Genomic DNA, 15,195 nt, shown 5'->3' with positions numbered 1-15,195 from the left:
TTTTCAATTAAAAAATTCCTTTTGGGGGTGCCTGGGTGGCTCAGTCGGCTAAGCGTCCGACTCTTCAATTTGGCTCAGGTCACGATCTCAGGGGCCTGAGATCCAGCCCTGCATCAGGTCAGGCTCTGCACTCAGTGGGGAGTCCGCTTGAGATTCTCTTTCCCTCTGCCCCTCCCCAGCTCATGCTCGCTCTCACGTGCCCACGCAGGCGTGTTCTCTCTCTCTAAAGTAAATATATAAATAAAATCTTTAAAAAAAAATTCCTTTGGCTTTTGTGCTTGCTTCGGCAGCACATATACCAAAAAAAAAAATTCCTTTGGCTTTTGAAAGAGAAAATCTCTCAATTTCGACTCAGTGAGATGTTCAAGTGTTTCCAATACCAGTTGGCGGGGTTGCATTATCTAGGGAATAGCAACACTGTCTTAGGATTGGACAGAAATCAGTGGCTAGGACACATTCAAGATTGGCAAATCACCAAATGGGGGTGAAACAACAGGTGCGTAATTAACAACAAAACAAAAACTGGAACCTCGGCATGGGAATGCTCACCTATCCTGCTGCAAATAGTAACCAGGAGTTCCCCAACGGTCTTGGAGTCATCCACCATCACTGTTTTCACGGATCCATCCAGCATCCGGATTTTCTGAGGTCTCTGTTTCTTCTTATATTCCAAAATATCCTACAGCAAAACCCCACAGAATTTTCATACAACTTGATAAACCAGGTAATCAACTTGGACACTTTTCTTTAAAAAAATGAATTTTCCCTAGCACACTCTGATTTTCTCCTTCAAAGTTTTCATGAGATTTTTGCCACTAAAACAGAAACCCCAGTGCTAAGTAACTGCTTCCAACAAGCTTTCTTAAAATCTGATGGTGAAATTACCTCCGAACAAGTACTGTTTATAGCTTACAATTCTTGAAAACTAACCTCTGTAAACTTAAAGTAGCTTATGCCTTCCTGAAAGTCTGTGGATGATCTGCTTTGATGAGAACTAGCAGAGGAAAAATCCTACTTACCATTGAAAAAGATAGTAGTGTGCTTCTCCAATTATCTTATGGTTGCAAGCAATTTTTAATATAGATGTCACGAAGGAATATATAATACCCCCCGTAACTCTTTATAGTGGTGGTATGCCACAAAAGTGGTTTTTGCAGTAATGGCAAGATGAAACAGGGGTAGTAGGTTTGGAAGTTACTTTTTTTTTTTTGCCTGTAGTTTTACACTGGTGTATTTTCTTCTATTAAATTCCAGGAAAGTTAAAGGTAATACTTCACAGTTTACAATAGTATTTAGAGTTATGATTTCCTTTTTTTTAATTTTTTTTATTCTTATGTTAATCCCCATACATTACATCATTAATTTCAGATGAAGTGTTCCATGATTCATTGTTTGTGCACAACACCCAGTGCTCCATGCAGAATGTGCCCTCCTCAATACCCACCACCAGGCTAACCCATCCTCCCACCCCCCTCCCCTCTAGAACCCTGTTTGTTTTTCAGAGTCCATCGTCTCTCATGGTTCGTCTACCCCTCCGATTTCCCCCGCTTCATTCTTCCCCTCCCGCTACCTTCTTCTTCTTTTTTTTTTCTTAACATATATTGCATTATTTGTTTCAGAGGTACAGATCTGAGATTCAACAGTCTTGCACAATTCACAGTGCTTACCAGAGCACATACCCTCCCCAGTGTCTATCACCCAGTCACCCCATCCCTCCCACCCCACCCCCCATGGAAGTTACTTTTAAATAGACTTTTTTTTTTAAAAAACATTTAACAACAGAATTATGAATGGAAAATTAATTGGTACCACATAATTCACTCTCACTTTAAGGAATACTGACCAATCGGGTATGTGCATTCCATATACTAAAACCCAGTATCTTCAAGGTTAAGCTGAAGACAATATTTAACACTTCTTTACTCATTACCTCTAATTCCAAACACAATCACTTTTTGTTGTCGCTGATTGTTATCAAGCTTGCATCTCATATGGACTTTCCTTTACAAAAACAAAACTGATTTATATTCAATCGCTGACTACCTTTAGGATCTTCTTGTTTTCCCCTCTAATCTACCCTTACTTTTTATCATTGGTCACCAGGATACTTCCTATATCCTTACAGAAAGACGCTCTATCTTATCCCCTAGCTACCAAGTGCAACCATGGCATGTGCAAAGAACTGAACACACTAACCCCAAGCTGCTTTAATTACTCTGTGGAGTTTCAAGAATTTGGACTGCCAATATTTCCTCTTACTACCTGACTACCTTACAAAGTCAAAACTAGGAATAAGATGCCCTTGGAGCAAAATAGATTGTTGGGTCTCCCTTTTTCTCTAAGGCATAATAGGATGTTGGCTTCTAGAGAAGGCCCACAGACAAGGTGACAAAACAAAACAAAAACAAACCAAAAATGACATCTACAACATACCCCATTTCGCAACATGTAGTAGTCCAGTGTTCTGCCTGCTTCCAGCCAAATTCCTTTCCTGGGGTCTTCATCCGAGAGAAACAGCCCATAATCAGAAGCTGGGAGATAAAGAGAAGAGAGGATAAAAGACAGAGTGCCACTGAAGCCATCACTGACTTCCAAGCCCTGAGTCTGCTGACCTGGCCGGATGTGGGCATTCTCCTGCATCAGACAGGTTTCGTTTTGACAACACGAGCAAGCCAAGGGGTAAAGCAGAAGAGGTGAAATGAGGCCTGAGCTGCAATGTCAACACCCACAGAGAAGGTTCGTGATTCTTAAAACCAGTAGGCAGCAGCTGTGTCTACACGTTAGGGAAACACCAAAAACAGAACAGCCCAAATTTCTAATTTCTGAATTGGACTTTGTTCCCTATCACTTGCTATATAAAAACCTGGCAGAGAAGCCATGAAGAAGGACAAGAGGGGCCACGGAGAAACTAAGGAAGTGACCACTTAAGCCCAAGGCCACTTAGGCAAAGAGGGGCCCATGGAGCCTTTACACTTTGAATAATCCCTCCATCATCCCAAAACAGCATTACAAAAGGCAAGCAAGAGGGCCCAGGGAAATGAAGCCTGCTCTCCCCCACCCCACTAAATTATGAATATAATTGGAGAATAAAACTCTGTGTTCTCCATAGAAATCCCTTAGTCTGATCAGGAAGTACAAGAGCATGGTGGCAGGAGAAAAGCAGTATCATTTCCTGTCTAAAGATTCTATCTTGGGGCATCCGGCTGGCTTAGTCAATAGAGCATGCAACCCTTGATCTCGGAGTCATGAGTTCCAGCCCCATGTTGGGTGCAGAGATTACTTAAATAAATACGTCTTTAAAGATTATAAATAAATAAATACAATTAAAGACTTCTGTCTTCCTGAATGTGATTCAAGGTAACCTCAGAAACCCAGGTGAGGGTCTGAGCTCCTGTTTCTTAGAAAAACAACTTCAAGATCTAGAAAGGTTTTGATTTTCACCAGAGCCAAACAGCAATCTAAGCCAGAGAAATTTTTTTAAATCTGGGAGAAAAACGGTAGCAGACAAGACACCAGAAATGACTGGATAACCAGAATTTAGAGCAAGGGTAGGAATGTGGGATAACTTTGTTATTCTATATTACCCAAAAATCAAAATAGAGTGTTTTAAATAATTAATGCTTTTAGACCAAAAGTTTGGCAGTTTTGTGACATCTTTTTGAGAAGATCAATGCCTATCTCTAAGATTCTCGTACTTCCCATTTTTAAGTTAAGTTTCAGCCCATTTTCACAATAAAGGCTTATTAATTTGAGAGTAATCCCAATTTCTCAAGTGCCAATCAAACACTAAATAAAGGAAGAAAATGTAGGGAGAAGAGAGAGGGCAATTGAAAATAAAAATTCTATGAATGGCTTTTGTTTAAACTCAGATTAATAGTGGTCAGTGGTTTAAACAAACAGGAAACAAAACATAGATTCATAGATGCTCCCCACCCCCTTAAGGGTTTGATCAAGTTTATAAAGCCCCTTGAAATATAAGGCTTGCCCTGCATCCTGATGGCAGTTCCAGCCTGCTTCAGCCTGCGTGTATGGAAAACAGGGCTCAGGGTATACAAATGTGTAACTGTTGGAGTAGCTTCATTCGTACTTTATAGGGCAAATGAGATGACATATCAAAAAGTGACCTGTAAACTGTAGAGAGCAATGCTGAGGTATGGAAGGGTCAGGACGATGGGCATCACAATGATGACCCAGTGGCAGCTGTGGCCATTGTCAGCACAAGCCTCACTTTTAAAAGATTTTAAAAATGTTAAAATAAAACAAGAGCATCTAGACTCAGGGTTAACGTTATCACAGAATGGCAAGTAGACTCTCTAGGGAGGAAGGATCTATGGAAGTTCACCAATTTTAGTGTGCAGGATAAGAAGGCATTTCATTTGAAACATACACACACTGGTGCATCTGGGTACCACTCAGACCGTCTGTTTCCTTAGCTACTAAGCAAAGAACATACAAACACATTTCAAGAAGCCAGTGAATAACCGATGGCCTACCTTGGCCAGTTTGTGCCTCCGGGACCCGTTCCCGAATGACTCGACATGCATCATACACGGCTGTAGATGGTTCAAACTGCATGGTCTTCACCACATTGCAGTGGCGGACACAAATCTTTAAGGACAGGGCCACCATTTTCCTAAATGATTTGAAGATCCTCACTTAGAATGTCTGGAAAACACACAGAAGCAAACGGTGATATTCGTAATAGTCTTGAAAAAACTGCTAGACTTTAAACCAACTTTAAATAATTGAAAGAATAAAATAGCAATTAAAGTGAATGCTTTGGGTAAAAACACAAATTAAAAGATTTTAAAAATGTTAAAATAAAACAAGAGCATCTAGACTCAGGGTTAACATTATCACAGAATGGCAAGTAGACTCTCTAGGGAGGAAGGATCTATGGAAGTTCACCAATTTTATAGTTCACCGTATTTATAGGCATATTTAACTCCTTCTCAATGGTGCTCCCTACTTTGGGTTTCTAACAGGGGATCATCAGTGTGAGAGGCAGAGAGCCTTGGGCACCATAGCCACCTCCTGAAGATGCTTGTTAGCAGCCTCAGTGCCCCAGCTCTCTCCCCACAGCTCCTGGGGACAGGAGGAAGCATGAATGCCCTCCCAGATGCTCCTCAGGGCCAAAGAGTTCCACCTCATCATGTACCAGAAGACAGCATCTGGGCCCAACTCCAACACGAGGATCCTGTGTAAACCCAAGCAAGGCCCTCTGGCTGCTCTCCTTCAGTTTCCCCACAAGAAGCCACAATGGTAACAGCCCTGTATAATTCATAAAAGAACCAAACCCTGAGGGGTTATCAATGGGAGCCCAATGCCCAGTTTTAGAAAGTACACAGGTTTAGGCTAGGTTTTATTTCATAAATGACTTCTTTTTAAAACCTAAGTCCAAACATTTAGTCCATTTCCTTTGAGTTGGTGGCTTATGGCTTATTTTGACGACCTGCTCTCTTCTGTGGCCAGAAACTTAGTCCTCAACCCAGGCCAGCCTCAGTCAAATGCATCTTCCTCAGGCACAAGAGAGAGGACACTTCCCTGCACCTGACACAGACCCAGCTGGCTGTCATCCTGGCAAACAGAACAATGCACTTCAGAATTAGGAGCTATTAGAATCCCAGCACTGTATCAATAACATAAACCACAGGAATTTAAAGTTCTCATCCTTTCTTATCTTTTCTTAGAGAGCCCACAGGTAGTGAACCTGAACCCCAGCTGCCTTGATGCCCCCTTCCCACTTAAGAATGCAAATGCTAAGAAGCAATGAGGTGATCAAGAGGCAGAGACGGCCACAGGCTGACCAGGCCCAGGGAGTGGGTGCCTGTGGGGCATCACTTCTTCACATGCGTGATTCATTGCCAGCTTCTTAACAACAGGTGACTGGGTCAACTGCATACAGAGGACATTTTTAAACAGATGTTCTGGAGTCCATGGGCAGTGTATACACACAGCTGCATGGAGCAAACATTTAGGCTGTCCAAATATAAAGTCATTTTGACCTCCACTTACAGTCTGAATGAATTGCCTGTGAAAATGTTTCTTGAAAAATGTCAAGATACAGTTCTCAATAAATAACAGCAGTGTTCACTGGGAATCTTCCCCAAATCGAATCAATTTACTACAGCCTAGGCAGTGGCTGGACTGTTGACATGGCAGAAGGGTACAAAATATCCAGGGATTTTCCACCTATAATATCAAGGACTTTTAAGGTGATAGATGAAAGGGTCTACCCAACTCTGTTTTTATAGGCATATTTAACTGACCAACTTTGGGAAAAACTTAAACTCTAGACATCAACTGACAAATTTACTGTAATGTAGAGATCACTGCATGGAATAGTCTATCCCCCTGGGGCTGGTGACAATTATGAGGTTTCCTGAACCACGGAGATTCAGGAGCATGACTAGGGGTAACAGTCTGTGGTAAAGACCATGGAACTCTGTCACAGGTGCCATTTATGGAATGCACCAGAGAGGATGGGATGGTTAATCTCTTCCATTCCCTGGGAATAGGAAGGATTTTAAGTGTCCCTGCACGAAGGCTGCCCTTCCCAGGCTAATAACTGGACTTTCCGCAGAGCAAATTAATGGTGCCTCTAGCCAAGCCTAGAGAGATTCCATCAAAGGGAAATACAGAGCCATGACATGGGGCTGAAAGCAGAGTATCAGAGCAAGACCGTAAACACTGGAGCTCAGAAGGTAACAGAAGACACATAGCGGGGGAGAAAGGGGCAAGTGGATCAGCAGGGAGCAGACAGAAGCAGGACCAGACAAAACCTAGGCCTGTGGATCAACAAGAAACACAGGAGAGAAACCCAGAGATTTAGGAAGCAGAAGAAGAGAAGCAGAATATACACAGCAGTGAAGGAAAATCTCTATGCAGAACAACAGGGAAAATGAAGAAGCCCGTGACAGAGGGGTGTGGGGAGGGGAAGCTGCTAGAGGCGCAAGTTTTGGGGTAAAAAATTCTCTGAGTTTTTTAGGGTATATTCAGTGGGGAGGTAGAACAGGGTCAAATACAAAGCAGGACACACAATGTTTGGGGGAGCTCATCATCTTTCAATCCTTGGGACTAGAAAGATCATCTAGGGAAGTGAGCAGAGACCTGAGGACGGAGTCCTGGGACAATGTTCTAAACTCAGGACAAGAAGGGACTGGCAAGGAGGCCTAGCGGTAGGTGAAGGAGGAGAACCAAGAGAGGGTGGGCCCAGAAGAAGGTGCACTGAGCAGGAGGGAGAGAGCATCTGTGCTACATGCTGATCACAGCCCAAGGAAGATGAGGGTGGAGATACCACTGAACCTGGCAGGGAGGCCCCTGGTAGCCGAGGTAAGCAGCAGCCATCAGAGTGGGGGAAGCCAGAGTAGCAGTTTCAGGAGAGAGAGGAGGGGGAGGGGCCAGCAGAGCAAGTACAGACTTGTCTCCCTGTCTCTTGAGGAGGCAGGGCCAGAGGAACAGGCCTTGGCTCCGACGTATGCCCTTCAGGCTTTTTACCCAGAAGTACGTAACGTGTAGTTACTACAAACTCCGTATCTACACAGATACAGTACAGACACAGTTTCCACCTGATGATGGCCCCAGGGGCAGTCCCAAGACAGCTCAGTGCCCTTCCCGGAGGCAGGAGCCTCAGCGTGCATGATCTCCATTCTGGGCCTGAGAGAGGAGAGGAGTAGGCAAGACCATTCAAGGGAAGGGCGCTGGCCTGGGAAGGAGTCTGGGGTCCAGGTTCATTCCCAGGCCTGCCAATGCCTTGGGCCTTTGGGCCTGTTTTTTCTCCTCCTTCTGCTCTTCAGAGAGCAGGGGGCGACTGGGTCCCATGAAAGGGATGTTTGGCCAACTATTCCCACGGAATTCCCTTGTCCCCTCCTCATAACATCTCACAGGGGAAGCCACAGAACAGAGACAACTATGCTTAGCTCAAAGTAGACATTCAACATAAGGAGGGACACCGGAGATTCACTGCAAGATTCATGTTCTCAACTTTTCTACCACCTCAAATGTTACAACATGGCCCATGTAATACAGCAAAACCAAACCACCAAAATAAGTCCCTCTCAGAGCACTGCTCAGTGATCAAAGACTAAAAAGGCTCCAGTGTCGTCTTCTTACTCCTGGCTCTCAGTGTTCCCAGTATGAAGCACGAAACAAGACCTAGGATTTCCTTTGTGGGAATATTTTAAACATGCAAATTAGGTACATAATAATGTTAATAAACTACAAGGTTATACATCCGTATGTCTGTAAAAGACACGGTATTTTAATTTTTATCATGCAAGAAGATCGTCCACACAAGCAAATCTCAATGAGGTCTGAAACCAAAGTACATGGTGATTTAACCATTATTCCACAGGAAACACGGCACTGAGCTGTTTCTAGCCCCACACACAGCACAGTGACATACTTGCTAAACAGGTGCTGAAATTAACGGTCCTGACTTATGGCAAAAAGATCATAGGATCAAAGCATATAGGAACCTAAGATACATCAAATAAAAATGGGTATGTGTTTTCAGCTCTTATGAGAAGTCTCACTACACATCCACTAAAGCCCTGAGAAAATCATGTAGCTTAGACAACACACTGTGATAAAGACTAATGCTCTGCTCCCTCTCCAGTGAGATGTTCTCAGGCCACTGGTGCAGCCTGCAAACTGAGCCTCACCTCCACTTCCCTGTACCCTAACCCCCCTGGCTAATCCCTGCCTCTTCAGGCAGGGAGCCTCAGTCAGAGGAACAGGTTTCCTTTTTTGGTTTGGCTGCAAAAAGGCTCAAAGCCTACTTACTGCTTTATAGTCTAACCCCTGTCTCTATTTTTATGATCCTATCCTTGTTTTTCTTTTACCCCGATCTGAATGTATGCTATCTTGCTGGATCTTAAGTCCTTGTTTGTTGTGGTTTTGGTTTCTTGCTAAAAGACAAGGTATAAAATTCATAAAACATAGATTATTTTCCTTTCCATAATTTCTTCTCCTTCTGACCATTTTTGTCCTGATTTTATGGGTGAAGGTCACCTGGGGCCAACAAGAAACCTTTCTGTGCCATCCATTGTGGCAGATGAGCCAATGGAACCAGTGGTGAAACCCAGACATTCTCCTTCTAAAGTAAACACTTTTCGGTCCTAGGGAGCTGTAAACAGCTCAGGATGGTAGCAGCAGTGTCGGCTGCCCAAGCTCTGGCCAGTCCATCCTGGAACAAACAGGCCCAGCTCAGCCAAGGGCTCCTCCTTACCGAAGAAATGTCCACCATTGGTCAAGATGTGCAACCACCCCTCGGATCTCTGCCCTGACCAGTGAGGGCTGTGAGGTGTTCCAACTCCACTCCTGCCATACCAGTTCATGACTTCGAGCTGGCTGCTTAACTGCAGTCTGCCTCAGTTTCTTCCTCCGCAAAATGGGAGACAATAATAGGCTTAACCTGTAAGGTTATTATAGAAATCATGGGGCACCTGGGTGGCTCAGTCGTTAAGCATCTGCCTTTGGCTCAGGTCATGATCCCGGGGTCCTGGGATCGAGCCCTGCATTGGGCTCCCTGCTCGGCGGGAAGCCTGCTTCTCCCTCTCCCACTCCCCCTGCTTGTGTTCCCTCTCTTGCTGTCTCTCTCTGTCAAATAAATAAATAAAAAATCTTAAAAAAAAAATCTATTAACACAGGTCAAAGACACAAAGAAAGTGCCAGGTAAGGGTTTGTTTTACTCATCCTGGCCACAGTGGGTGGAGAAACACTGCAAGCAGCATATTCTATTTAGCTACCATCTGAGCTGCAAAATTCAATTTATTGTTTATTTTACATCTATTATGTAGTAGACACTATCACAGACATTAGGGAGCAAAGACGATCACGATTCCTGTCTAGACAGCGCTCCCCTCCTAGTGACCCTGTTCACTGTACAGCGCCTGTGTTCATCCTTATTCAAGTCATTCAACAGGCTTTTTGTAGATGCAGAATTATCCAAGGATGAGCCATGACGCCGAGTGTGTCTGTGGAACAAGGAAGTCCTACACTCAGGCTATCCTCCTGGACGTAGGTCAGATTCCCTTAATCCAAGAGCCTCAGGGAGCAAAAGTGCACCCTCTGGTATGGGTCAGGACTGGCATTAAAGTAGACTCCTGTGCTGGGGCCTGTCAATGAACCCTGCCCAGATGCAACCTAGGAGAGGGGCCATGGGGCTCTGCACACTCCACTACAAGCAGAGGTGTCCTACTCAGCTGACAGGACAACAGGGTCAGGCTACTGTGCTTCAGTGGGAGCCTGCATCTTGAAAAAGGTAAGAACTGCCCACCATCCCTCTCCTCTCTCTTCCTCCAACCACTGGCTCCATTCTGACCCACTGGAAGACCACTGCGCCCAATAATGAGGGCTGTACCCGCCCTCCCCTCAGCAGGCAAAATATCACCCTGATAACAGCATGCATTTTATAACCAAAGGTCCATATAAAACATGGGTCTGTCATTCGCCTCAATCTCCAGTGAACAATTCTCTCTCTGGAAGAAATGCCCAGGAAGGAGCTTCCCTTGTCTCCACCCTTGACCCGCTCTTCTGCAAGGGAGAAGGGGAATAGCTCAGCTGATAAGTAGAAACCCATCCCATGATGGGGCCATAGCTCGCCAGAGGTGCCTCAGAAGCAAAAGCCAGGGTCTCGTCCTCCATCTGGCTTTCCTGGGCTGTCTGTACTCAGGTACCTTGGGGCTCAGCTCAAACATTCAGAACTTTCAGTATATGATACTTAGCCCACCAGGCACATCCAGGTGTCTATGTGTCACCATCTAGAAGGGTGAGGCAACTCAACTGTTCACTGGGAGCCAGCTGCCTTTGATTCAGGGAGAGATGAGGAGGAGAGAAGGCAGAGTGTCCCATTTCCATCCCACCTGCACCCAGCTTTATCAGGGAGCCACAGGCCTGCCTTAAGAATCCGCCCCTCCACTGTGGAAAGAGCCAAGATGTCCATCGACAGATGAATGGATAAAGAAGATGTGGTATATATATACAATGGAATATTATGCAGCCATCAAAAGGAATGAGATCTTGCCATTTGCAACGACGTGGATGGAACTGGAGGGTATTATGTTGAGTGAAATAAGTCAAAAAGAGAAAGACATGTATCATATGATCTCACTGATATGAGGAATTCTTAATCGCAGGAAACAAACTGAGTGTTGTTGGAGTGGGGGGTGGGGTGGGAGGGATGGGGTGACTGGGTGATAGACACTGGGGCGGGTATGTGCTCTGGTAAGCGCTGTGAATTGTGCAAGACTGTTGAATCTCAGATCTGTACCTCTGAAACAAATAATGCAATATATGTTAAGAAAAAAAAAAAAAGAAGAAGAAGAAGAAGGTAGCGGGAGGGGAAGAATGAAGCGGGGGAAATCGGAGGGGTAGATGAACCATGAGAGACGATGGACTCTGAAAAACAAACAGGGTTCTAGAGGGGAGGGGGGTGGGAGGATGGGTTGGCCTGGTGGTGGGTACTGAGGAGGGCACATTCTGCATGGAGCACTGGGTGTTGTGCACAAACAATGAATCATGGAACACTTCATCTAAAACTAATGATGTAATGTATGGGGATTAACATAAGAATAAAAAAAAATTAAAAAAAAAAAAAGAATCCGCCCCTCCCCCACTGGGTCCCTCACACCTCCCTCTTTCCAACTAGTGAGAGCCCAGAAGGCAGAGTCTGAGAGGCTCACCCCCTCACCCCAGTCCCCAACATTCCCAACTCAGGAGGGAGAACTCCAGCTAATCCTAAGCTCAGGGAAAACAGTACATGAATACGACTGATGGGATTTCCTCACAGGGTAACCGCCCACATAGAAAAAGACCAGAATGATCATGCTCCCCCCTTTGCAGCCAGAGCGGAGAGACAAAAAAGCAGGGAGAACATTCACACAAGGATCTCTCTTTAGTTCTCCTTCACGGAGGCATGGAAAGCCAGGACAATTGCTCGACTCTGCATACCTCAACTAGAAATAATCGTTAAAAGGTCGGGTGATAAAAGAACAGAGAAGAAATGATTAACCACGCACAGAGGTGTAAACTCAACAGCAGGTCGGGCATGTCAATAAAAATCCCAGCCAAGAGGTTGGCACCCGGAGCTGCTTTGCAAACCCCCCACATGCCCCTTCACCCACTGGGCTACCGTAGAGGGTTCTCGCCTGTCCCCAGGACACTCACACTAAGACACACATACAAGGCAGTATCAGGAATACATTTGCGGTGACAGGTCTCTCTCCCTCACTGTCCTCCCACAATAAGGCCTGTACCGTCACAGCCACCTTTGAATCTCCAGGCCCTAGCACGACGTCTGCCGCACGGTAGATGCTTAGTCCATGTTTGTGGAATTAATATGGACTGCAGGGAAAGACTTAAACAGATTTTTTTCTAAGTTAGTCAGTAGGAATTATCCACCCTAACAGCATGACTAAAGGATGAATGGAGAGCAAACACCCAGCAGGCCCTACTATTTCTACTCATCAACAACCCCAGAAGCTTACCCTCATGGCTTAGGAGATGAAGTTCTCCAGCCTGGCAAATGAGAATCTGGAAAAAGAACCCAGGCTAGAATCAGTCAGGAACACATGGAGGTTCCCCGAAGGCAGGGACCATGCGCAGTGCTCACTGTATAAAGTACCTGCCACAGAGAAGGGCTCAGGCTGTATCAAATGCATGGGTGGAGGCCATGTCAGTGGTTCTACCTCCAAGAACAAGCCCACAACAAGGAGTACGGAATGATGGGAAAAGATCTTTGACACTGTTTTCCACTTTCAGATGAAGAAACTGTCATCTTGAGATTAAGTGACCTTCCCAAGGTCACACTGCTAGAAAACCACAACCATATCTTCCGTGCTGCCACAATAATGTGCTATGTACGTGGTATGACTAAAGCCCACCAAGGATCCCTCCAACTCGCCCTCCCATCTCCACTCAGCTCTTGGCATGGGCACAGGAAATTCCACCATGAAGTAGATTGTTGGTCATAAACCTTGCTGTACAAGCGGATATTTAGATTTATCACTTACCACCGTCTTACAATGTTGCATTTCAGAACTTCCAGACAAATCGAGAGCTGCCCTTTATTAAAGATGATGCCTGATTACCAGGAAATTCTGAGAAGGTAGGCGGTTACTGCAGACCGATTCGGAGCTCTGGCAGAGCTGATAAAGGGCAGAAGAATTGGGAAGAAAACCTGCTCAAAGGAAGGGGAGCAGACACCTATGTGTTTGTAGTGTTATCACTGTGCTGAGAGATGATTTTAATGCACACAAAATTTTTTTTTTAATTTTTTTATTCTCATATTATCCCCATACATTGCATCATTAGTTTTAGATGTAGTGTTCCATGATTCATTGTTTGTGCACAACACCCAGTGCTCCATGCAGAATGTGCCCTCCTCAATACCCATCACCAGGCTAACCCATCCTCCCCTCTAGAACCCTCAGTTTGTTTTTCAGAGTCTATAGTCTCTCATGGTTCGTCCACCCCTCCGATTTTCCCCCCTTCATTCTTCCCCTCCTGCTACCTTCTTCTTCTTTTTTTTTTTTCTTAACATATATTGCATTATTTGTTTCAGAGGTACAGATCTGAGATTCAACAGTCTTGCACAATTCACAGCGCTTACCAGAGCACATACGCTCCCCAATGTCTATCACCCAGCCACCCCATCACTCCCACCCCCAACCACTCCAGCAACCCTCAGTTTGTTTCCTGAGATTAAGAATTCCTCATATCAGTGAGGTCATATGGTACATGTCTTTCTCCATCTGACTTATTTCGCTCAACATAATACCCTCCAGTTCCATCCACGTTGTTGCAAATGGCAAGATCTCATTCCTTTTGATGGCTGCATAATATTCCATTGTATATATATACCACATCTTCTTTATCCATTCATCTGTCGATGGACATCTTGGCTCTTTCCACAGTTTGGCTATTGTGGACATTGCTGCTATAAACATCGGGGTGCACGTACCCCTTCGGATCCCTACTTTTGTATCTTTGGGGTAAATACCCAGTAGTGCAATTGCTGGATCATATGGTAGCTCTATTTTCAACTTTTTGAGGAAACTCCATACTGTTTTCCAGAGTGGCTGCACCAGTTTGCATTCCCACCAACAGTGTAGGAGGGTTCCCCTTTCTCCGCATCCCCGCCAACATCTGTCATTTCCTGACTTGTTAATTTTAGCTATTCTGACTGGTGTGAGGCGGTATCTCATTGAGGTTTTGATTTGGATTTCCCTGATACCGAGCGATATTGAGCATTTTTTCATGTGTCTGTTGGCCATTTGGATGTCTTCTTTGGGAAAATGTCTGTTCATGTCTTCTGCCCATTTCTTGATTGGATTCTTTGTTCTTTGGGTGTTGAGCTTGATGAGTTCTTTATAGATTTTAGATACCAGTCCTTTATCTGATACGTCATTTGCAAATATCTTCTCTCATTCTGTCGGTTGTCTTTTGGTTTTGTTGACTGTTTCCTTTGCTTTGCAAAAGCTTTTTATCTTGATGAAGTCCCAATAGTTCATTTTTGCCCTTGCTTCCCTTGCCTTTGGCGATGTTTCTAGGAAGAAGTTGCTGCGGCTGAGGTCGTAGAGGTTGCTGCCTGTGTTCTCCTTTAGGATTTTGATGGACTCCTGTCTCACACTGAGGTCTTTCAACCATTTGGAGTCTATTTTTGTGCACACAAAATTTTGAAATGTATGGGTAATCAGGTTCAAACCGCTCAGCCCCAGGGTCAGGGCCTCCCATCCCCCCACTCGCCTTCTCCCATTTATGCCCTAAGAACTTGCCATTTTAACAAAACAGTATATTTCCAACTCCTGCAAAACTGCCTCCATTATTTTAGCTCTTGTGGCGTACCTCCGTCTGAAATGCACCATCCATCCAGTTCTTCCCGGTTACTCACCCTACAAGGCCAGCATCAAGCTTGGCTTTCCTGAACTAGTCTTTCCAACCACCCCTGGTGCAGGACCTCTCTCCTCTCTTAAGCTCCTGGAGCACTCACCTGTAACCCACACTCCAATGCCAGCCCTCCTGGGCTCAAGTCCTCACTGGAACAACAGGAGATGCTCCATCTAGTGAATAGCTGGCACTGGGCAGTCCCAGGGCCCTTCCACAGACGTCTTTCTCACTTGATGTGCGAAACAGTTTACAAAGTGTAACAGATATATATATATATATATATATATATATATATATACACACACA

General features: G+C 44.8%; 1 protein-coding gene across 11 annotated transcripts in view; it reads right to left on the bottom strand.

The window, feature by feature from the left end:
- Positions 1-15,195, bottom strand: part of TLN2 (talin 2) — a 429,909-nt gene that overhangs the window by 191,876 nt on the left and 222,838 nt on the right. For all 11 annotated transcript variants that reach the window (XM_034994419.1, XM_034994414.1, XM_034994422.1 and 8 more), the window contains 3 exons: positions 4,494-4,665; positions 2,434-2,531; positions 550-679 (listed from right to left, as the gene is read on the bottom strand). In XM_034994419.1, coding sequence (XP_034850310.1) covers positions 550-679; positions 2,434-2,531; positions 4,494-4,629 — 364 coding nt within the window. In that variant the 5' untranslated portion in view covers positions 4,630-4,665. The remainder of the gene's footprint in view (positions 1-549; positions 680-2,433; positions 2,532-4,493; positions 4,666-15,195) is intronic.

This window comes from Mirounga leonina, unplaced genomic scaffold (genome assembly GCF_011800145.1).
Source record: "Mirounga leonina isolate KUSES-001 unplaced genomic scaffold, KU_Mleo_1.0 Mir_91, whole genome shotgun sequence".
Taxonomy (NCBI): domain Eukaryota; kingdom Metazoa; phylum Chordata; class Mammalia; order Carnivora; family Phocidae; genus Mirounga; species Mirounga leonina.
The sequence above is the reverse complement of the archived record's forward strand: the minus strand, read 5'-3'. Positions and strand labels throughout refer to the sequence as shown.